The sequence below is a fragment of the Pogona vitticeps genome, chromosome 1, assembly GCF_051106095.1.
Source record: "Pogona vitticeps strain Pit_001003342236 chromosome 1, PviZW2.1, whole genome shotgun sequence".
In the NCBI taxonomy this organism is placed as follows: domain Eukaryota; kingdom Metazoa; phylum Chordata; class Lepidosauria; order Squamata; family Agamidae; genus Pogona; species Pogona vitticeps.
In genome coordinates this window covers 324,224,921-324,249,680 of record NC_135783.1, presented here as the reverse complement: position 1 = coordinate 324,249,680, position 24,760 = coordinate 324,224,921, and the positions used below count along the sequence as shown (strand labels likewise).

General features: G+C 41.1%; 1 protein-coding gene across 2 annotated transcripts; it reads left to right on the top strand.

The window, feature by feature from the left end:
• Window positions 1–3,134: 3,134 nt before the first annotated feature.
• On the top strand, window positions 3,135–24,760 carry DIO2 (iodothyronine deiodinase 2). 2 transcript variants are annotated; one of them, XM_020794367.3, is made up of 2 exons: window positions 3,135–4,037; window positions 20,494–24,760. In XM_020794367.3, exons 1-2 carry the CDS (start codon window positions 3,816–3,818, stop codon window positions 21,121–21,123), a joined length of 852 nt encoding a protein of 283 aa, XP_020650026.2. In that variant the 5' UTR covers window positions 3,135–3,815; the 3' UTR covers window positions 21,124–24,760. The 2 variants fall into 2 exon arrangements, with proteins under 2 accessions (XP_020650026.2, XP_020650028.1); XM_020794369.3 differs by having other exon boundaries at window positions 3,198–4,037; window positions 20,494–21,063.

The window sequence follows — 24,760 nt, the reverse complement described above, 5'->3', positions numbered from 1 at the left end:
TGTTCATGATGTACAGGCTGTGCACTTTCTCCTTGTGTTAGAAGTGGAAGACGTTTCATTGGTCTTGACTGCCTGTTCTTGAGCTGTTTCTGTATGTCATATTCTAGCATGACCAAAGAAATGGATTCCAAGGTTGAGTTATGCAGAAAAAAAGAGCAGGCTTGATTCATGCCACCCTCCTTCTCCCAGTATATTGTGTTGGACAAAGTCACTGACCTGCCTTTGGGGAGAATGATAGGGAAAGGTGAAAACTGTTCTTTCAGTGAATTACCAGGGACAGATTTGGACACCATTAAACTAAAGTCAAAACCTGTTTGACACAATGACATTGCATTGTGCCTTCTCCCTGTAATTTCTGCTATACCAACAGTCCTTTATACATGTGCCAATTTGAATATGACAGAATGCAAATTGCATGCTATGATTCAGAGGAGGATAAAATGCGCTTGGGAAGAAAATCAAAATAGGTTGATGAGATCCAATTCCTTAACAAACTCAATTATCTCCCATACAATCTCTTGATTCTTTTTGCAGCTGAAAAATAAATATCCTGACAGAACCACAGGGTATTCTTCCTCCCTCCCTCCCTTCTGATGGGTTTCCACACTTTCAGGTAATAAACAAGGACGAGTTCCTCACTTTGACTGGATTCCCAGCTGTCCTTTGACGGGGCAACAGAAGATCCGTGCAAGTCTTGCATTATTATCTCCTGTCATTGTGTGCCACCTTTCATCCAGGGTGCTCAAGGGAGGTTATTCACCATTGCTCTTCTTCACAATCTTCACAAAAGATTAGAGTAAGAGAAAGTGATCGGCCCAACGCCAGCCACAGATTTTCATGGTTCACTGTGGATTTGGACCTGAGTCTTTCTCCCTAGTTGTGTTTGTTTGTTTGTTCATTCGTTCATTCGTTCATTCGTTCATTCGTTCATTTATTTATTTATTTATTTATTTATTTATTTATTTATTTATTTAATACCCTGCCCATCTAGACTGAAGTCTACTCCGGGCGACTCGTAATCAATCACATTAATTTAGGAATGAGGAACATGGGGCCCTCCAATTATTAGACTGCAACACTTACCTTCCATCATAATTTCTGGACAGAGGATTGTAAAACAGCATTTGGACAGCCACAGCTGTCCTCTAACCACTAAACCACATGGTTTTTATGGTCTCAGTAGGTGATCAGAGGTGTTTCCTGAAGCTGCCCATGTAAGACTAGTGAAATGAACATCCTCCATAGTGTTACATTAATGGTTAATCCTGAGGCAAAGATCAGCTTTACTCTCTTGAGAACACAGAAAATGAGGACAACAGGAAGGGGCTTAAAACCCAGGACTCATTGGTTGCTGGCCTTGTGAATAGTTTCCTCAAACATGCTGGCCAGTCAGTATTCACATAAGGTTTGCATAATCTGCTGTGGGTAATTGCAGCTAATTGATGAGATCCTGAGGTACATTTTGGTAGTGAAGTCTGGCATAACAAAGCGCATAACAGAGATATGCCCTGGCGCTTTTTAGTTAGTTGTAATAAACCATGCCAAGTTATTGAGCCTGCTACCTGGGATTGGCTCCAGATTGCAAGCAGAGTTTTGGCTGCAGTACTGCAGTTTAACCATTGCACCACGAGGCTTTATGTTTGTTTGTCTACAATAAGTTGTTTCTGCCGTTGAGTCACATCTGATCACAGCGAACTTAGTCTCAAAGACAGGAACATACTGTAGTGTTAATGATTTTATGGACAATTCCAAGAAGTGGAAAAGAGTTTAGCTCAGAATATATTTCTGAGGAAGAAGAATCCAAGTTTCATTTTATACGGCATGTACTCTTAACATGTTGCTGTTTTGAAAATATAATTTTTAAGAAGAGGCCTCTTTGGGGGTAATTGTCTGAAATGAAAGTGAGATAATGAGATAGGTTTATCCTGTTCCTTGCCCTTTTGAGTGTCCTATCTACAGGAAAATCCTGTAATCATGCAGCTCTAAATATAGTTGAAAGTTCTAGCTAAACTTGTCCCACTGGATGCATTGTTGAATGGTAAATCAACACCTGTGTCAATCATAGTGATTCAGTGGGGCTACTCTAATTGGGATTAACAGCTGGATTTGTATGTGAGTCAGCTGTGAAGGTAGACAGGTGGGACTGTTATTTAATAATCACTTCGCTTTATGTTCGTTCCAAGTAGTGCTCTAGATTCAAATTCTGACTTCATAGTGGCTATAGATAGCTCACTGCCTGTCAGTGTCATTTCCCCAATCTGTAAAATAGGCACAGGTAATGATTCACTTATATACCCATGCACATATAATAATACAGTATAACTATTGGCCCTGAGTTGGGGATGGGCCAGGGGCTACTCATAGACCAGACATATGGGTAGCTCCCCTCAAAAACCCCAATAGATACTTAACAAATCAGTGAGACTCCTTGTAGCTTTATTATTGAGATGTCTGAACCACCAACTTTGTATCAGCTCTGAATTCCGAACTCTGTGTTTCATAGATGAAGTTCAGTTTCAAATCAAATCTTAGTTAAAAATCTTACTTCCTCCCCTTTTATTTCCTCTCCAGATCAGCAGATGAAGTCAGACCTGGGTGTTCCTTGCCTTTCCTTAAATACCAGGAAGAGGGATAAAAAAGACACTGAAAACAGAACACACTTTTGTGCCTGATGTTTGTGGGAAGGAACCATACCAAACTATGCCATTTTCTAGGATGCATCAGCACTTTCCTGGAAAATACAAAAGGACAAAATAATAATTAAAAAAAAAAACACAAAACACCAGAGAGTGGAGGGGGGGGGAAACATCTTTCTAAACAATAGAAAACCCTGCTTCTGTGTCACTTTCCACGTCATAAGAAAATATTTTCCAAAGTTTGAAAGCATATTTGAAAAGGAAAAACAAATCAAAGGTATCTAGAGGTTTTTTTAAAAATACAACAAAGGAAGGTTCCCACTCTCTTTTTCTTTCCCGAGTTTAAAAAAAAAGAGAGGGGGGGCGAGAGTTTTGAGAATTTTACTTTTCTATTCACTGCCGTCCTGGCCAAAGTAAAGCCCTCTTTTACATTGACGTCAAGATCTTTACTAAGATTAGGGTTTCATTTCTCTATTGCAGCAATTAGCCAGGGAATGTATAAAAGGCTTGAGGGAACCGAGCTAGGACTCCAGAGGGAAAGCGCTTCGTACCACAGGCAGATAGTGAGAGGGAGAGAGGGAGGGAGGGAGACAGAAGAGTGGCAGAAAGGGAGAAAGAGAGGAGGGATGAGTTAGAGAAGTACAGAAAGTTTGTGTACAGAGAGTTTCCGCACCTCCCCGAACCAACAGCGAGAGAGAGAGAGTATTGTTCACCTGATAGCTTTGGTGATAAGGAACGAGAGAACTGCTTAGTGCTTAAATAGCTCAGAGTTAGAGGAAAGTTAGCAGTTCTGCTACAGTTTTAGAACTGCCGGGAATTGGCAGGCTAGCGCTCTCTCTTGTTCTCTCAAGCAGACTGAAAAGGGCTACTGGCTAAGGAGAAACAACAACAGTAGGTTGACTTAGAGTTTCTGAAAAATTAAAAGCAGTTCAGGGTGGAAAGATTTCGCGCTGGCAGGGTTTTTTTTTTAAGAAACTTTTTTTTAAAGCAGCGCCTGCCGCACTGAGACAACTTTATGAGAGAGGAGACAGAGGCAACCATGAGTTTTTAAGAAACACTTGTGATTTCTTGTATCCTTCTTTATTTTATCATTACTATTATTTTTTGAGGAGGACACAGGGCATGACGAGGGAACTCAAAGCGAGCCTCTGAAGGGCAGCAAAGAAGCCAGCGAGCAAGATGGGTCTGTTAAGCGTGGACCTGTTGATCACTCTGCAAATCCTGCCCGTTTTTTTCTCCAACTGCCTCTTTCTTGCCCTCTATGACTCGGTGGTCCTCTTGAAGCACATGGTGCTTCTTCTGAGTCGCTCCAAGGCTGCACGTGGAGAGTGGCGAAGGATGCTCACCTCAGAGGGGCTGCGCTGTGTCTGGAACAGCTTCCTCTTGGATGCCTACAAACAGGTGGGTTTGTGAGACTAAAGTCGTGGAAGGGGATGTTGCTGGTAGACGAGTTCTCTGAAGGCAAGACCTCGGTTTTCCACTGCTCATCAAGAAGGGACCTGGGATAAGATTTGCCAAACGCTTGTTGGAAGATTGTGAGGGCATGAGCTATTTGAGCTATTTAGCACAGAAAATGTGAGAGCCAGGAATTCAACACTGACATTCCTGTCTCTTAGTTCTGAGTTTAACTTATTCTATTGTGTAATTTTAAGGTGTTTTTTTTTTAAAAAAAACCTATCCACTTTATTTAAGGTATGTACTGTAAGTTTAGTCACTTTGCATTGAACCTACTGAATAAGAACCTCTTCTGTGTTGCCTGTTTCCTGGCCAATCAGGAGGACTGTGAGTTTTTCACTGTTAATGCTGTTGCATTCGCTGGTACTATTTTTCCTCTATAAAATGACTCTCTTTATGTCTTGAATACCGAAGAAGAAATATATAAATACAGATGTCCCCTTTGATGTACAATAACGCAGTGTTGCGAGTATAAATATGCATAGGGGTGATGACTGAATTAGCATGCACATAATGTTCCACCTTCACAACTGTCAAAACCAGGCAGTTACCCAGCTTGGAGAAAATGGTATTTCATTGATGGTGCTTCCCATTAGGTTCAGATGACCTAGGAGAACTGAAATAAGTAATATCCTGCATAAAACAGCCTGTTATTGATGCCATTTTGCCTATGGGAGCAAGGAGGTGGGCAAGATTATGGTCATTTGTGGAGCTGTCACCATGGCCCATGTGAGAAAGCTGAGACTGACACTGCATTTTGCAAGAAGGAGCCTAAAAGTTTTAAGAACAGTTAGTGAATGGAAAACTTTCAGTACTTGTGGTTAGCAGATTGACTGAGTGGATCATTCAAGAGTTTCGCCAGTACTTGGGATTTCTGTGTTGTTTTCACTGATGTCCTTTTTGGGGACTGGGTTAATCAGTTCAGAAGCAGCAGACAGTGATGCCTGAAATGATGCGCCTTTCTTTGCCTAGCAGATTTTCACTTAACTTCCTGTTGCTTCCCCAGCTTTTGTTGATAGGATCAGTATGGAAAGTGTTTTAATTGGTGTAGGTTAAAAAACACCCAGCAACATAAGTGTTAAACTAATCTCTTAAAAACTGATTTTCTAAAATATATATAAATAAATATCTGTGAATATCCATTTGATGTATATAATATAACTATATGATTATATAATACAGTAGCTAATTCAGTTTTTTAACCATAGATGTATGGGGAATTTTCACAATTTTTGAAATACTGGGGACACTTTTTTAAAAAATTGTGAAATCCCTTGCAGTAAAGTAAATCTGCTGCTGAGTTGTATAATAAAGGCACTTAATGTTACAAGTCTTGAGGCAATTCAACCCCATTATTTACAACACAGTGTGTGAGAATATGCTTGATTCTCATTCATACCAACTGCAGCAGCTGGGTCTTGCCTTTCAAAGTACATTGTACCGTGAGAATTTCCAAAACCCTGATTATTCAGGATGGCTGTAAAATATCCTAGTCATTATTGCTTCTCAGTTTTCCCACACTTGGTATCCTCCACATTAGCTGGATTACAGCTCCTGTCCTGTGTCACCATTGGCCTGGCTACTTGTGGATGATGCAAATTACATTTGGAATGCCAAAGGCTGAAGAATGTTGTATGGTGCATGCATCCTTCTGAGGAATCCTTGCACCATGGAGAGCTCCCATGGTGAAATCAAAATAAAAGCAGGGGGTAAGGCATCTATGGATCATCTTTTCATAAAATATTTCCCACGTGTTAGGTGCAACTATCCCTGAATAAATGAGCTTCCCGGACACTACAGATAGTCCAAAATCCTAATTGCACCTTTCTCTAATTGCATGGTTTTTGTTGATATCCCCCACCCACTTTGAAAGTGGTCTACTGCTTGGACGTTCATGGATGTCCAAGCATATATCAGAATAAAATCTTTGAAATTATCACCCGACTAACTCTTTTTAGAGTGTTGTGGAACAAATTCTGATCCTAGCTATACCCTCAACTGCAGAATTTATGCAATAGTAGACTTAGCCCTTCTAGGAAATTTCACCTGTATTCACATGTCATGTATTTACCGTTTTGAGTTTTCTGAAGAAGACCATATAGTGGTATCAGCAAGCACATTCCTTGATGGCAGATCAGAATTTGGTGATTAGGCTCTGATGCAAAAAACCTGAAACTTGGAGGATGCAAAAATCTGCTGTTGGAAGTTTGAGAACCTTCCTGTTGGTATTGGAAGCGCACGCCTGCCGTAAGCATGACATCCACACACAGCAGGAGAGGATCAGCTTGCCCAGAGGAATCCTAAGCAGAGGTCATCCTGCTGGTTGCATTTGTCTCCATTTATGATCAGTTTTCCATTTTGGTCACAGATTATTTGATTTGGCAACCACGCCACTGATCTCTTGGCAGGAACCTCAGAATAGATACAGGTTCTCAGTTGACAAGTGTAAATAAAGTGTGGAAGGGGATTGTCGTTTGGCAAAGGAAATAAAAACGATAACTCTAGTTCAAGATTCATAGAGATATCCGACTGAAAAAAGAAAAACTGACCCGATCATAAAAGAAAACTATAAAGCAGGTGATGGTAAACACTCAATGGCCACAGAATTCTAGCTGTCTTTTAGAATAAGGAAACTATAAAATTACCAGGGAGGGGGCAGTACCATTGATCAGCCTTCCTCAACTTGGTGCCTTTGAAATGCATTTGGCATTGTGATCTAGGAATAAGGGGAATTGTAGTCCAGTGTATCTGAAGAGCACAAGGCGAAGAGGGCTGAAATAGTATTATCTGAAAGAAGGTAAGGATGGCTGTGGCTGGCTGGAATCCTAAAGCAAAAGTAAAATAACATTGTGTAAAATAACATGGTGTTGCAGAATCACTTAATACTTTCTGAATACTGCTATCCTGCTGGAAAAGCATTCTCTGAGCTAGAGAGCTGATCCTTTTCTTTAAGCTGCCTCTGTCCATGCAATAGGGGCTGTTAATGATATCAAACCATGATAGCTTGCAATTCCTGGTTCACATCCCAGGTAGTGGTAACAAAGGGGGCACAATGGGGAAATCCTGGAGGGCAAATGTTCATTCGAATTCTCTTCAAAAGACTCTGGTTCTTCCCCTACCAGTATCCTATTGTTGAAGCCTTACGCTTACGGGGACCCTAAGAAGGAGTGATCTCCAAAATATCCTGTCTTCAGCAGCCCTGCTCAGGTCTTGCAGATTCAAGACACAACTTCCTTTATTGAGTCAATCCATCTTAGGGTTGGCCCTCCTCTTTACCTGCTAGCATCAGCTTTTCCCAGCATTGCTTTTTTTAAAACGAGTCTTGTTTTCTTATCATGCGTTGTATAGCCTCAGTTAATCATTTTTACTTTTAGGGAGAACTCAGGCTTGATTTGATCTACAACCCACTTGCTTTTCTTTCTGGTGGTTTAGGTCTCCACAACGCTGTCCTCCAGCACCATAATTTAAAGGAATCCATTTTTGTTTCTTGTTAGCTTTTTTTTGTGTGTGTCCAGTGTTCGCATCCATACATAGTAACTAGAAATGCCATAGGATGGATGTGACATATCCCTATTATTAAGGATATTTTCTGTTTTTTCATACCTGCCGTTTCACATGGCTAGTTTGCTTTTTGTTTGTCCTAGTCTAAATATGACCAAGTCTAGATCTGACATGTAGTGAAGTATATTGGTCTGTTTGAAATGACAGAAAATGGCAAGAAAGTGTATTTTGATACACTAGGTACGATACACAAACATACATGCAGATCCTCCAAAGGGATGTGCTATATGTGCTTTTAATTTTCTTTGACTCCAAATCCCATAATTCTCCATTTGGTGGGCCCCATCTGACAGACAACTAAATGTGGCTAACCTGGGAGAAAGGCCTAAACGGGAAAGCTTAGTATGGGCCTAGCTACACCTTGGTTCTTATTCAAAAAGGAAGCTGCCAGCAAGCACTGGGACAGCTTTCTTTTTGAACAGGAAGCTAGGTACTTTTAGGCCTATGCTCGGCCACAATGACTTCAGCTTAGGACCTTCTCCCAGGTGATCCACATTTAGGTGTCTGTTTGTCAGATGGGACTCTGAAAGTAGACAGTTATGGAATTTGTAGTCCAAATCCACAAATGGCACATCCCTAATGCTCCATAGGCAGTATCCTGAAAGTTTATGTGCTCTAATTTGGTGAAAAGTTGGCTCATCACCTGTTTCCTCCTGTTTTCATTGTTTCATTTCTAGAGCAGACACAAGAGAATAAAATTCTTGTAAAAAGGAGGGTGTGTGTGTAAATATTATCTGGTCATGCTGACACCATGCCTGCTAGAGGTCCTAATTAGTGAAAATGTGGAGGGAAGGAAACAATGTCATGCAATAACTCTCAGAGAGTTAGAGGTATATATATGAGAAGAAAGATTGTGTGATATAGCAGATGATAAAATAATTGTGTTTCTCTTCTATGGAACCTTATGCAACAAGAAAAAAAAAAGAAGGAACAGTCATGAACAACTTTAATCTCATTCCCATGAATAGCATTTTCAGGTTGTGTACACTGCATTGCTCATGTGTTTATGCAACACTCAACTGCCTTGTGGAATCGAGAAAGTCCAGAATTTGGAAGTCCGGAATGTGCGGTAGAATAAAAGAGCAGAATAGATTTAAGGATTGCAAGTAGAAAGCCATGTTTGTTCATATAGGGTAGAGTTTGAACTACACACTACTACATTTGTGCAATGCAACCCCCAGAATCTCCTAGCATTCATGAACAGTTTCCAAGTGTGTCTCTTCTCTTTACTAACCTAGTGTTCAATTAATATACCTTTAACTAGCATCACTTCCAGATGTCATATATAATTTAATGCATTTGTCTCATTCATAAGGTGTCTCTGGAAGCAGCAAAGGCACATGTCTTAATGCAATCCTCTTACAAGGTAGCTGGCACTTTGGGTGGTAGCCATCAGAAATGGTGCTACAATTAATATTGGGGGTGGAAAAGTATTATTTAATGGGCTCCTTGAATATGCAGGTAATTAGTTGCTGAAGCACTAATTACTTTGCAGAAATCATATTACGTTTCTGTTACGTTTGCCTAACTTTTCCTTTTTGTGCCTTATTTCAGTGGATTTCTCCATAGTTGCTGAACTTTGCTTTCCAATTTGAACACTTGCCAGATTCAGTGAGGATTTTTGTTGCTCTGTTCCCTCCTTATCATTTGAAAAGCAGCCCCCAGGAGGCGAGCATGCCCTGTGTTGCACGGAAAGGTTCTTTATAACAAGACTAATTAGCATAATGAGGGTTAATGGGGCTAGTTTTTAAGGAGAAGTATCTTTACATTAGAGCAGAAGAGTTCAAAGGCATGGCTTGTCTTTGAGGAAACCTCATGGCATACCCTGTCTCCAAAAGTTTCTGTAACATGGCTGGACGCTGTTCGCTCTGAATGAAGAAGAGGCATCCGTGTTCCATCACATGTTTAGAGATGATGTGACTTCTGGGAAGGCATGGCGATGAAAAAATCTGATCGTATATATTATATTCCCACTATTTCTACATTGTATAGGTCACCCAGAAGAATACCAAGGTAAACTTTGTGGCAGGTGGTTGCTGTGTTTCATATCTATGGATAATAAGCCAATAGTCACCGCAGGGACTCTCGGGGGGGGGGGGGGCGGAATCTCTCTTTGTATCAAGCTATGCTCCAGCTCCACATAACCTGTTTTTATGAAGTCCGGAAAGGAAGAAGGAAATAACATACAGCAAAAATATATTTTCAAATGAGCTAGCATTGCATTACTGTGCAAGAAGTAATGCTGAAATGTTTGTGGTGCTTTTCAGCAAATGTTACCTATTAAGCTGCAGTAGGAGGTTGGGGGTTAAAATCCAGCCTGTCTAGTGTCTGCATTTTAGTCTGCAGTCCCATGTATATCAGAGATTGGAAACATTTTGCTTTTGTACTATACATCCTTGGATATCCAGTATGCTAAGAGCTCTTGGAGAGAAAAAAAAATAATGTTTCCACTGACCTCGGGTTAGTCCTATTGAATTTATTTCTTAGTAGATCTGTATAGAGTTTGTTTATCTATAGTCAACAAGGAATTTGATCTTTCAAAAGTCAGAAGGGGAATTGTATGGAGCCCAAATACTCATGCAGGACCATATGAGTGGTCCACGTGGGACCTTGGTCTTCAGAGCAGTGTCATGTTTGTCTGAAATCCCACTATCTGATTTCTTCATTACCTTGTGACATTGTTTCAGGAAGGATAACAGATGCCTCCAGATTTGCAGTCTGAGTTAGGTGATTTGGATGAGAAGGCTGTGCTGGAGGCTACTGAAAACTTTCTAGCCCACCATCCTGTTTCCCACAGAGGTCTGCCAGCTGCCTCTGGGAAGACCACAAGCAGTACCTGGTGGTAATCATCTTCTCTGTTGTCACCACTTCCCAGGAACTGGTAGTTCACATACACATACTCATAGGAACACCGGATTTCAGAAAAGAGCCTCCAGGCCATACTGGAGATGTCTAAACATTTGCCAGGGATCTTCTGCTTGCAAAGTATGATCTACTCAACAGCAGTTCCTCCCTGAAGACCATGTTGAAAAACATCATGGGAATGGCTCAAGAGAGGGCCGAGCATGCATGTGACATTTCTTGGTTCACACGTAAAAACTTGGAACTGTAGAGTTGGAAGGGATCCTATGGATCATTGAGTCCAGCCATTGTCAAGGAAGCACAGGGGGGAATGAAACATCCAATCTCTGGCTCCACTGCCACAGATCTAAGCCACTGAACTATCTTATTTCAAAGGATACTACTAAACTTATTGCATCTGCTGTTCTCTAAAATATTGGTTCTTGATAACCTAGAGGAGTTGAACAGCAATTTCCAGAATTCCTGACCGTTGGCCATATTGTAGTTGAAGTCCATCAACATCTTAGAACTCAAGAGCACCCTGTAACTTTTAATGCTGGTTCACAACCTTTTATGACTGGGGATCCCACAGATGGGTTTCCCGTTTCAGAAAGTGAAATGCCTATGGCAGGGCTTATCTGGGCTGGCATCAATGCAAGATTAGGTTAAGCTTCAAGGTCATGTTTGAGGAACGCTACTCTTCACAGGTCAGGAACTTAATCATGTATGCTGTTCCCCAGCAGCTCAAATGAAGTTTAAATTAAAAGAAATTAAGCCGGTGAAAGTATGCCAGCACAAATCACAAGCTGATGACTGATTTCATGAGTGTGGTTGAAAGCCACCAGAGAGTAATGTCTTCACACTGAAGGTATTCAAGAGAAAATTGGACAGACATCTCAGATCTGTTTTGATTTGGATTCTTGCATTGAGCAGGGGGTTTGGACCTGATGGCCTTATAGGTCCCTTCCAACTCAATTATTTCATGATTCTATGATCTTCCAGTCTAAGCCAACTGAGAACTATCCTTACCTCAGTTCAACCAATGTCTATGCATTAGTGCTTGTTGCTGAGAAATTCCTACTAGATGGAGTATAAGAATTGTCATGGGATAGTAGGGGAGAACTGTTGGTCCAATGGTTGTTGTGGGTTTTTCGGGCTCTTTGGCCATGTTCTGAAGGTTGTTCTTCCTAACGTTTTGCCAGTCTCCGTGGCCGGCATCTTCAGAGGACAGCACTCTGAGATGCCGGCCACAGAGACTGGCGAAACGTTAGGAAGAACAACCTTCAGAACATGGCCAAAGAGCCCAAAAAAATCCACAACAACCATTAGATCCTGGCCGTGAAAGCCTTCGCAAATACAAGTTGTTGGTCCCTCCAGTCATATCTGGCAGAACCTCAGGGCCTCTGCTGTCATTATTACTCATGCTTGGGTGTTTTCCCTTCTTGGTGCATAAAACTATTTGAACATGAACAAGTGCAAATAGGATAAAAATACTTTAATGTTTCACAATGATCTATGTGGCAATTTGGATGTGTGAATACATCTCAAAAGGGGACATGTATTGTTTTTGATCTGGCCAAATTTGTGTTAGGATTTAAGTTGGTCTCACTTTTGGGATGCAGTTTTTCCTAGAGGGAGGTGCTTTCAGTATTTCCCAGAACAACATCCCAGTATGACTGATGCTGAGATCAGAGACGGTAGCATGCAGCATCATTGTGAAAGCATTCTTTATGAAGGCAGACAAAGTGGTGAAAGGAATAATGGATGGGCATCTCGCTGACTTTTGGTCTGTTTGACATAGCACTGGGAGAGTCAGCTATTTTGGCAGGCTTTTGGGGCAGTGGAACAGGGCCTCTGAGTCTAAGCCCATCTGCTTTCATCATCTTTGTTTACTTTGGCCTGGAGTTCAAGGAAGTGCCTTTCTTTGTATTCCACAGCACTGAGTGTATCTTAAAAAAGAAGCTCTCTATTTAAAAAAAATCACGGTCTGGTAGTTCGAAGTATAAAGTAGTCTTATTAGATGTTTATTAAGAGCAGTTCCTCTCAAGCTGATGTTAAAGAGGTCTGGACATACTTACCATCCAATTTGCAAGGAACCAGTTCCAGTAGCTTAGTAGGACATTAAAAACATCCACATATTATTTTTTAAAAGCAGAGCATAAATTATTTTTATATGATTTGGATAGCACAAACTTACTAATCTCCATCATGGACCTGGGAATCTGTTTATTCCTGCGATTACTGCCCCCCCCCCCAGCCTATTGAGCTGTAAATAAAAGAGTATACACTATCAAGACTAATTTCAGGAGCTAAGTAGGATGAACCAGGTTAGTATTTGGGTGAGACTTGTTGTTCAGAGTTGTTAAGTTGCTTCTGCCTTATGGTGACCCGATGAATGAGTGACCTGCAAAAGGTTCTATTAGCAGTCCTGCTCAGGTGTTGCAAACTCAATCATGTGGCTTCCTTTATGGAGTCAATCCATCTCCTATATAATCTTCCTGCTGCCTTCAACTTCTCCTAGCATTATTGTGTTTTTCCAGTGTGTCTTGTGTGGATGTCAGACTACCAAGGAATACCAGGGATCAGACAGGGCTAGGGAAGAAAATCTGCCTATATCCCTGGAGAACAGTTGCTAATCAGAGTTGACCATGCTTAGCTTAATGTGCCAATCAATATGGCATAGCCTCCAAAAGTCCTATAATGATATTAATGTGGATTTGAAAGAATGACTTCTCTACTTATGTGACAAGAACTTGCAAAATTTCATGTTATCAGCAATTATCCTAGTGTTCCTTGAACACCCTACTGAGATTTCTCAGTGCATTGTCAAAATGTTGGTCTCCTTTTCCCATCTATTTACATATTATTGTCATATTTTGCCCAATTGCTCTGGGCAGGAATCCACTAAAAGTTGTGCAACTCCATGCTCCAGTGAATGCTGTGTGGGAAAGCTGCCATTCTGTACATGAATTGTAACAGTCCTTCATAGCCTAGAGTTTCTATTAGCCTTTTCCAAGGCATCATAAGCAGGAAAGATGCACCTGGATTATAACAATCCTATGGAGTCTGGCATTTCTTCCAGAAACAAACAACCATGAAAACTTCCAAGATTTCCCATGAGATTTCCCCAACCTCAGGAGGGGGGGGGGGAATCTTATGCAGAAAAATCTTGCTGCAAAGAAAAAAGAAAGACTCCTCACCATTTTTTTTTCCAAAGGCAAGAGGCTACATTTAGGCATGGGATTTTGGAGATCTTTGTGACTACAAATCCCATAATTCACTGTTCTGAGAGTTCCATCTGACAGGCATCAAACTTTGGCTCAACTGAGAGGCAGGCAAGATTCTCAATGTTGTATGAGGCTCTGTAATCTAGATCTTTCCATAGGCACCTGTGGATCTTTTTTGGCATTCTTGACAAACCTAGCATTCTTCCTGGACTGATATCAACAATGTCTACTTTAAATTTCGTTTCAAAGGAGACTCATCATCTAGGAGTCTGGACACTGCAGTCATTATCTAGGCAACAGAGTGTACTTTGGTTGACTGGAGTCCATTTGTCTCATTTAAGGTCCTCCCCCCCTCCATTCAGGTGAAACACGAAAAAGTTTGTAGTGTAGGGTCTGGTGTGTGTTAAACATGAAGGATGATCTCAACCTCTGGTACATGAGAGATAGTGGAGCTACCCTTCTAGGTAAAAGGATGACGATAAGGTAGTATGGCCAGCAATTGTTGAATTGATGGCATTTGAGTAGAGCTTGAACAAGTTATTTTGGGGGGCTGTAACTCAAACTTTTCCAAGCTTTGTACTGAGGAGGTTTGGGGGGCATGTTCGGCTTGGCAGCAACCAGTTATTCTTTCCCAGTGGGCATGGCTTTCCTTAACTTATATAGTCCCTACTCTGAGTGCCATAAAAGAAGAAAAACAATAGCTACGAACTGTCTTCCTGTCAGGGACTGATGAAATTTGGATGAATCACTGCAAATGACAGACTCCTAAAAGCTTGGATGGATGGGAATGGAACAAAATCAAAGAGAAGGTCCTCAGAAGTATTCTCTTGGTAACCCTAATGCACCATGCCTGCATTTAAATGGTCAGTGCCTCAGCCTGCTAATTACCTGGCAACATCTATTTTTCTGAAAAGAGTTGACACAGCCTGCCACAGAACTCAGAAGTCTCTAATGATGGGGCTTAAAAGCATCCGTCTGCAGGATCTGAAAAGGTTTATAATTTTATCCCCTAAAATAAGGATTGGGGGGAGGGCGCGAAGTGTAAATGCTGCGATGCTTTGTTCATGGGTGTTAAATGAACAGTGTTACAGAGGATTATGAATGGGTCTCTTTTTCCTCTGCTTCTTCCACCTCATTTTTCAATCTGCATGCAAAAGCAGCACTCATCGTGCCCTCCACACTGAGTGCAGTTTGAAAGTTAGACTCCTTTACTCTGGGCAGTGAACTAAACATGCAGGTTGAACCTCATACTCAAACAGATGTCCGTCTAGTCCATTTCTCTCACTTTCCCAAAGCTAACTGGCCAAAGGCTTAACATCGGGATGTGTTACAAACCAGTCCATTGTTGCTTGTTCCTAATAACTGGAAATCAGTAATCTCAAGGGTGACTTGTGGACCTAGGTGAGGTGCTTCCCCATACTTAGGCCACGAGCCGTCTTTGAATAACCTGGGTACTCAAGACATGGACGGTTAATTTGATTTTATGCAGTTTTTGGATACTCGTTTTGGAGAATGGTCAAAATAAAAGGTTGAAATAAATGCATATTTCTTGCAATCAAATTGCAGGATTCCTCAGTAGTTTAGGCATCAGGCTGTGCAGCCAGAAACTGGGAATTCAATTCCCCACTATGCCTCCTCCACAGGGGCTGGACTCAGTGATAAATAGGGTACCTTCTATCTCTGAAGTTCTAAGATTACATTTACTATCAGCGTATTTTCCTCCATGAATGGGATTTCCTCAGAGATGTATGTGCCAGACTTGCAAAGTAAGCACATGTTTACCTCCTAGTAACCAGTCACAAAATAGAACATGATGTGGTGGCGCTGTGGGCTAAACCGCAGAAGCCTGTGCTGCAGGGTCAGAAGACCAGCAGTCGTAAGATCGAATCCACGCAACGGAGGGAGCGCCCGTCGCTTGTCCCAGCTCCCGCCAACCTAGCGGTTCGAAAGCATGCAAATGCGAGTAGATAAATAGGGACCACCTCAGTGGGAAGGTAACAGGGTCCCGTGTCTAAGTCATACTGGCCATGTGACCACGGAAGATTGTCTTCGGACAAACGCTGGCTCCATGGCTTGGAAACGGGGATGAGCACCACCCCCTAGAGTCGAACATGAGTGGACAAAAATTGTCAAGGGGAACCTTTACCTTTACCTTACAGACTGAAGAGGACATAGTTTGGCAAACAGATGTCTTTTGTTACTTGAGGGAGCACTGCTTCTAGGTACCTGCTAGGCATATTGTTCATTTTGACCTTGAATGTAATCCTTTTAAAAACCATTTAAGCATTACCCATTGAATAAAATATAGCTTCCATTTATTTATTGGACATCTACTTATCTGTTTCCGTCAACAGTCCTGAGTTGAGGACAGGTGAAGGGAGAAAGAAAGGGAATAATCTCAGTTGGTAGTTTTGAGTGCAGAAGATTAGATTACTCGAGTTAGTTGTAGAACGGCAGTTTCCTAGGTTCTTTGTGGAGGAGAACTAGATGAGATAGAAAATCATATTCCAGTTTTTGTGTCAGCTCCCAGCGCGAGGAAGCTCACTGTGTAAGCTAACTGGTTAGCACAGAAGTCCATGATTATAAGAACTCTGGAGCCAGAGTTATTGCGTGTGAGTGGAATTTTCTGGGTTGATTTCTCAGAACAGCTCTTTTGCCTGCCTTTGTCTGTAATTTCAAAAGAGGTTTGGCAGAACAATAATTTTTATTTATTTGTTTTTTTGGATGACATTTCATTGTGGTGTGTTGTGGGTATCTTTCCAAGAGCTAATTCCACCCCCCCTTTTTTAATAATGAATAACAACAACAAAGAAACAAAAAACACCCCCGTGAAGCGGATGTCAATCTCCTTCGTGAGGCTGCTAGAATAAAGAGACCCTTTGGGAATGTTAGAGCTTCATCAAGACCAATTAGCAGGAGATGCTGCTGGTTGTGTCTAAGCATTAACTACTGGGCAGGGTTGGGGCTTTTGGAGTGGCTGATGCTAGCACGGAACAAGGCACCGACCTAATTACTCCACTGCAAGAGCAGAGGAGGCCTTGTGAATGTCTGCTTGGCAAGCCTTTCTCATTAAGGATAAAATCTCCAAACAAACACAAGGACTCCTCGTTGCAAAAAATTAACACGATAGGTAACCTGTGGCCATGAGATTTCCTTTGTTGCTGTGGGAAATGCAGTGATGCTGCCCAGACTAGACGATGACTTGGTCGCTTCCCAAATAGGTGATGACGTGAAACCAGCAATTATTCTTTCGCCAGAGTCATCTTCTTCCCTTGATTTGCAAGGCACTGCATTGAGAGGGGAGATGTAGAGAACACCCTTCCATTGTTCGCATGTAAATAAACCAAAGCCTGGGCACTAAAGAGGTTTCATTACTCGAAGCACCAAGTGATAACAAATGCCCTGCAAAACTGGGTTCTTCCCCGTCCCACTTTTCAATGCTTTTAAGGATATATTTGTTTTAAGAATGGCATTGAACAGTGCTAAGTGGAAGGTGAAAAAGGAACACTCTTGCCTGGATTTTGCTTTCATTTTTCACCCCTTGGGTATCCCAAACTATGGCCCCTCATTTGCAAGACCATCTGGACTGTAACTGCTGCAGGGAAAGCTTGCCTTTTGTACACACTACATAGCCTGCAAATATATATGTGCAGGCTACTACCATGTGCAGTATATATTTATATATGTGTGTGCAGGAGATGCAGGATCTCCTGCACATGGTAGTAGATGTATACATACCCATAGGCTGAAAGTCAAGCAACGTAGGTTTCCTGGTATTTTCTCCACAGTTACCATGTATATGACGGTTGGCCTTATGAATAGACTCTGATATGTGGATTGACTCTGAGTTCGTACTTCAGATTATCATTTCTGATTGGATTTTTTCCCCTGGCATTTCATGAAGAGCAGTAGGAAACAAAGTGTTCCCCTCCTAACTCTTTTTATGATGAGCACAGAATTAGGATTTAATATTGACACGGATCCTCTGGAATTCCTGACTTTGCCAAAAATCCCACTTACCTCCCCCCCCCCGAAAAAGAGGGGAGGAAAGTCTGTTGATGTTCCCGGAAGTGTCTAAGAGCTGGGATTTACCTTTTAAATAGGTTGCAAAGTCTCCCCTATACAGTAGAACTACAGTATCGGCAAGGGATTAGTTTCAAGCATCTCCCCCCCAAGCATGTCCCCCCCCCGCTGAAATTTGTGCAAGTATTGAACGCTGCATATGGTGTGATCTCTAGCTCCCTCTAGTGGCCAGTTCTCGTCAATACACTCTGGATATACATATAAATATTTCTTGGGGGGGAGGGGTTGTTTAGTATTTTCAAACACCAGATAAGTGAATCAGTGGATACTGACTCCATGAATAAGATGTCTTATTGTGTGTGTGTATTTATATATTTAATGCTAAAAATTAAATTCCCTCTCTCCCTACCACCGAAGCTTCCATCCACTTCCAGTTTTATTATTGCTGCTCTTTGCCAATCTGCAGCTTCTGGAGGATCCTGACAGACAGAATTTTGGATCTGGCCCCTTAAATTATCCACGCTTCATTTAAACTATATCTCATTGAGTGTATTGAGAGTTACTTCCAAGTAAGCATTTGAAAGATTGGTCTGTTGGGCGACTATCTTCTGTCCTGTTCTAGTGTTCCTTTAAATAAGTTCATTCATTCTCTTCTTAATATAATTCAGTGATTTGGGAGTATGCATGTCTTGTTCCACACTTCGGAAATCCTCTTTGGGAACCCCTGTTTCTTTTTGTCATGTATGATAAATGAAATAACATGGTTTTCCTTTGTGAGTCTTGAGATATGCACAGAGAAATCATGTCATTAAGTGGGTTTTTATTCCGATTTAATTGTTTATATGAGCACAGCCTTAGTCATGAATAGCTATGTCTGGACCGTAAACTGAATTTCCTGTGAATGTTGCATCCTCATTCTTTGATGATCACTTATTCATCACCAAAGAGGGAGAGAAAAGAAAATAAATATTGGGATAACAAAACACTGGCATGACAATGGCAGATGCTGATGTATCTGCATGGATGAAAACTTAGAACGGCCAAACAGAAATACAGTACATCTCACCAGAGTGGGGAGGACTGGCCAGGTGATCTCTGTGCCTGCTCACTCTGCCGTTGCTAATTCTTGACGGGCAGCGTCAAGGCCTCTGCTCCCTTCTCTTGTGTGTTCCAATTGAGATGAAAGATAGAGGATTAACTGTAGGCTCCTTGGCTTTCATTTTAAAATAGGTTTCTAGCCTCATGCCTGAAGTGAGGCATGATACAGTAAGTCCTTTCAACTTAACCCAACCCTGACAGCGTATTCAAGGTATTTGAGATGTTCAAGGAGGGGCTTACCATTGTCACTCCACAGTGGATTTTTCATGGCTGATGGCTGAGCAGGGATTAGAACCCAAGTATCCTGAGTTCCCTAGTCACGCTGGCCACGTGGCAACGGAAACTGTCTTCGGACAAGCGCTGGCTCTATGGCTTGAAAACGGGATGAGCACCGCCCCCTAAAGTCGGACATGACTGACCTGAAAATGTTAAGGGGAACCTTTACCTTTATCTTTTTATCCTGAGTTCTAATGTGGCACTCTAGCCACTAGTCTTCATTGACATAGAGCATGCTGTACTTAGGTACCAGACAGTACTTGTACTGTATAAAATTGTAAATGTTTGCCCTTCTCTTACCTTTACCCTGTCTCCTTGTTTTTGTTTTTTTTTTTAGCCCTGTTTCAGGATTGCTCCGAGCATGGTAAACTGAACTTCTTTAAAACTGACTCAGAAGCTGTAGTGTTGAATAATAATAAATATTAATAATGATGATGATGATGATGTGCCATTAAATCAATTCTGATTGATGGCAACCCTTCTCAGGGTTTTCCAAGCCGCCTAGAGTGGTCCATTGGTCCAGATAGGCGGGGTATAAATCAAATAAATAAATAAATAAATAAATAAATAAATAAATAAATAAATAAATAAATAAATAGATAGATAGATAGATAGATAGATAGATAGATAGATAGATAGATAGATAGATAGATAGATAGATAGATAGATAGATAGATAGATAGATAGATAAATAAATAAATAAATAAATAAATAAATAAATAAATAAATAGAAGATATTCAAAAGTGGTTTATCGTTCCCTTCTTCTGGGGGAGCCCTGGGACTGTGCCACTTGCCCAAGGCCACATAGGGTGGCTCTTCTCCCAGGAGGCACAGTGGGGAATTGAACACCCAAGCTCTGGCTCCACAGACAGATAGCTAACTAATCAACAAGTTCTAAAGCTAGAGGGTGTCATTGATGTTAGTTCTGAATATTGATGTTTAAGATGTTGATCAAAAAAAGGAAGACAGGGGTTATATACAGTAGCTTAACCGTATCAGCTGTATAGGGCCCCCTGATCAGGAGAAAGGTGGCCTATAAATAAAATGATAGATAGATAGATAGATAGATAGATAGATAGATAGATAGATAGATAGATAGATAGATAGATAGATAGATAGATAGATAGATAGATAGATAGATAGATAGATAGATAGATAGATAGATAGATAGATAGAGCTAATAGTATCAAATGCAAATTCAAGGAAATGAATATACTTATATGTTTAGGTGAAAATGAAAAGGATTACGACCATGTTTTTTCTTTGATAAACACAGCATCAGTGCAGCAACTATTTGTTAGTGAGAATGAATATAAAATACAAATGTCAGTACATTGCAGAAACTGATAATTCCTTCTTCTTTTTTAATTCACAGGTGAAATTGGGTGGAGAAGCTCCTAACTCCAATGTCATCCACATAGCCAATGGGACTGGTGATGGCAGCAGCAGATGGAAAAGTTCCAGTGGGAAATATGGTTCTGAATGCCACCTCTTAGACTTTGCCAAATCAGAACGGCCGCTGGTGGTCAACTTTGGCTCAGCCACCTGACCCCCCTTCACAAACCAGCTGTCAGCTTTTGGCAAGCTGGTGGAAGAGTTCTCCGGTGTGGCTGACTTCCTGTTAGTCTACATTGATGAGGCTCACCCATCGGATGGCTGGGCTGCTCCTGGTGTCTCATCCTCATTCGAGGTCAAGAAGCATAGGAACCAAGAAGACAGGTGTGCAGCTGCTCATCAGCTGCTGAAGCGGTTTTCCTTGCCACCTCAGTGCCAGATAGTGGCTGACTGCATGGACAATAATGCCAATGTGGCCTATGGGGTCTCATTTGAGCGTGTGTGCATTGTACAGAGACAAAAAATTGCCTACCTAGGGGGCAAGGGTCCTTTTTTCTACAATCTCGAAGAAGTTCGACTTTGGCTGGAACAGAACTTTAGGAAGAGATGAAGTCCAGATCTATCGAAGGAAGATTTGTTAAAGAGTGCCCCTTCAAAGTGGTGCAGCTGAGAAACAGATTGCATCCTGATTTGAATAGGGTTTTTTCCGACAGTTTTAGACGAGGAAGGTCAAACGAACACAACTGATAAACAAGCAACCTCCTCCCTCTGAAGCATCCCCTTGCTTTCCCAAGAAGAGCTGAGAAGAGTTTTGCCTTTGAGAAAGGAGGATTAATGGAACAAGAATGTTGTGTCCTAAGTTGTGTTGAGATGTTTGGTGCAGAAAGACACTTTGGTGAGAGAGCTGTACGATCACTTAACATCAAGGGAGTATAAGTTCTCCTATGTTTGTCCTGCTGAATTCCACTTCATCAAAATGTTAAGAACCTAAAGTTTTGTCACCATTGTGTCTCTAATTGTGTAATAGCCAGGGGCAGGTTGATATATATTACCAGTTCCAGCATCTGCTACAAACTGGCTACTTATTTATTTTTTGGAAGTAGAAAACAGGTATTGCCATAATTAGATATTTTCTTTTGCAGCATAGTTTAGCTGCACTTCTAAAGCCTTTTAATCTAAACAGAAAATCTTATGCTAGTTGGTTGGTTTCAATTACTGAAGCTGATGCATTCTGTTGTTAGGCTGTGGTGACATCTTAAACCTTTTCTAGCAGCACCCAGCACAGATGTCTTGTAGGGTGTTTTTGAATCTTAGTCTGCATCCCACATTCTAGCAACTGATAATGTTATAGCAAAAAGATACGTTGTATATTGGACCAACTCTGCCAGTATAGCTCCAGTGGATTCCTATGACTTTTTGACTGCAAAAATAATCAAGGATGGGAAAAGCCTGATGGATCGGAGTCCATCCACTGGATCTTTTGCGTTCCCAGAACCCATTCACATAACTGATTGGGAAAGATCAAGTGACAGAGTTGCTACATCTGAGTTTGGACAGAATCCAGCTAATAAGCATTTCTCACATTCATTCTATTGTGTGATAGTAGTCAGTTACATTTGGATAAACTTGCAGCTGTTAGCGATAATTTGTTTGTCTCAGACTCAAAGACTTATCATTTCAGTGCTGCCTTGCACTTGGAAATAAGCTCATCAGATGTAGAGCTGATCACTTCTTGTCTGTCCCCAAACTCAAATGAGCACATTCACATGCCGGTCTTTTATACACTCTACATACCCAGAAGACAGGAGTTTTCTCTCTCTCTCTCTGGCATCCCACATTGTAGAAAATTTACTATTGAAAAGTCTGCAGAATTCATCTCACACCTTTTAGCTAGTGGAATGGGTATAGGCAGAAGATCCTGGTAGATGTGATCGCAGCATGTGCTGAAATTTTTCATCTGACCCCTTTGCAAATGAACCATATGAAAATGATGTTGGATATAACATTCTTCTTACAAGGGTATAATGTCAGGATTACCTCTCTGTAGGAAAAACTGTGTTTCACCATTTTTAGAAGGAAAGTAAGGGAGGAAGTATTAAGTGGAGAGGAGAGGGCCATGTGAAATGTGAAGTCTGTTTGTGAAAGGTCTCATTTTGGCACTTCAGACATGGCACTAGTCATGGTCTTCTTTACCCAAACATATCCCTTGGTGTGCATGTCTGCATTCACAATCACACAAGGGCATGTCTAACCAAGAAAAGCATGGCTAACGCTGGCCCTGGATGCCTGGAACTGAAACAATGTATTTATCAGTGTGCTTGCTTGCTTGCTTTTCTAAAGAAGAATAGTAGTACATTTAGAATTAGGCAATAGTGTTTGTTTTAGAAGGTTTTTATGTAAAAAACTTAATTTATTGCATTTGGAAACAGTGATGGAGAAGGTGTATCTTTGTATGAGGGGGGAAAGCATGGGGGGGATGGGATTGGGGTTGTACACCACTTTACCTCATTGGTTCTGAAACTTTGTCCATTATATAAAGTGGTAACGTTGATTTTCCACCCGGTTTGGCCTAGAAGCCTGCACTTAGTTTTTAATCCTATTAGTTCAGTGAAGTTAGTTCAGCACGAAGGAGATTTCCATCTCAGGGTTGATGAACTGCCAAGCCGCAGCAGCCTAGCCTCTTTGCCCATCTTCCCATTTCTAAGGAATCTTCTCTTAAAATTCATGTTGGTTTTACAAACATAACCCACTGCCCTCCCTTCCCTTCACCCCGCCAGCCCCCACTGACAGTATGGTGAAGAACACAAGCAGTTGTACGAATTAGCTGGCATTTCTATGAAACAGAGGAGAGAGAAGCGGTTTTGAAACGGCCACTCAGCTCAGTTCACTAATACCTCACAAGACCATTGGAGATGACCAAGAGTGGCATGAGCAACAATAAAAAGTCTGGTGACACCTTAAAGGTTAAAAGGTTTCATTTGGCCTAAGACATTGCAAACCGCAAGCCAGATTCATTTAAAAAAGAAAGAAAAAAGGTAGATGTGCAGTGGGGCTGCTAGAAGAACCACCCAGTGGATTACGCCCACTCCATTTTTATTCGACTTATTCAAAGATCACAGAGTGGAAGAGATAGGTTGTGATTTGAACTTCACCCCCTTAAGTTATGTGGTGAGGCTCCTGTCCCAATTCATGAGCCAGCCTTGGGTATGGGATCATTTTTCTCAGATTATTTAAGAATGAAATGCAAAACAAAACAAAACAAACAAAAAACACTTAAGCAGTTGTGAATTAAGGTAGCATTACCTCTTATTTGCACATCCCCATTTGACTTTTGTTAATTTTGTTAATGCGCAGGAGGATTTTGGAATATATTTTTGTGCCATGTAGGTATGAAAACTTGAGGAGGAGGTATTAATGCTACTTCCCCCTCCCATTATTTGCCTTCTTTCCTTCCCTCCTTTATAAAGACACATAGCAGGTGGGCACATAGATTCTGAGAAAGTATTATAAAGAAACTGAGGAGGAATGAACTGGGGAAAGCTGCAGCGGGAAGGCAGAGAGATGTATGTATGCTCTTAAAAGTTCAGGGTATCACACAGATGAGGGAAGACTTGAAAGAAGAAGGAGAGAGAGAGTGGCAGGAAATGTGAGGAACTTGAGGAGGAGAAGATGTTATTATAAATAAGGACAACAGTTGTGCAGTAGTCAATAACATACAGGCCTTCTCCACTTCTAGAATATTGACAAACCCATGAAACCTATTTCTTGGGAGATATTTCCAGTCTTTAGAAATAATATTCCAAGGAGCAGGTTCCTTAGTGAGATGTGTTCTAGTATCTTTTTTTAAAGTTATCCAGATGTTACCTCTAGACAACTATGCTGAAATTGCTACTTTAACCATTTCAAGTCACCTAGACTCCTATTTTGGGCAGAAGGACAGGATATGAATTAGACAAAAATAAAAGAATAAATTGCAGTCTAATCCACTTAATCCAGTATCCTCTTTTCCACATCCCTCAAGAGGCAAGTTAAAAGATGTTATAGTCCTGTCCACAGCTGTTTGCTAGGGAATGTCATCTGCTGTGTACTCTAAATGTTCACAATGATCTCTGAACTCATTAAGGCATAACGGAGACTAAACTCACCATTTATGGCACATATTCTCTTTAGTGGGATTAAATTATAGAGGTGCTGAACAGCAAGGGTGTGAATGCAGTATTCTTAGTTTAATGCACCTTACTCCCACATTGCTCTGTTTAGAACTGTAGCCATACTCCTACAACTAAAATCTATGCTCTACTTTGGTT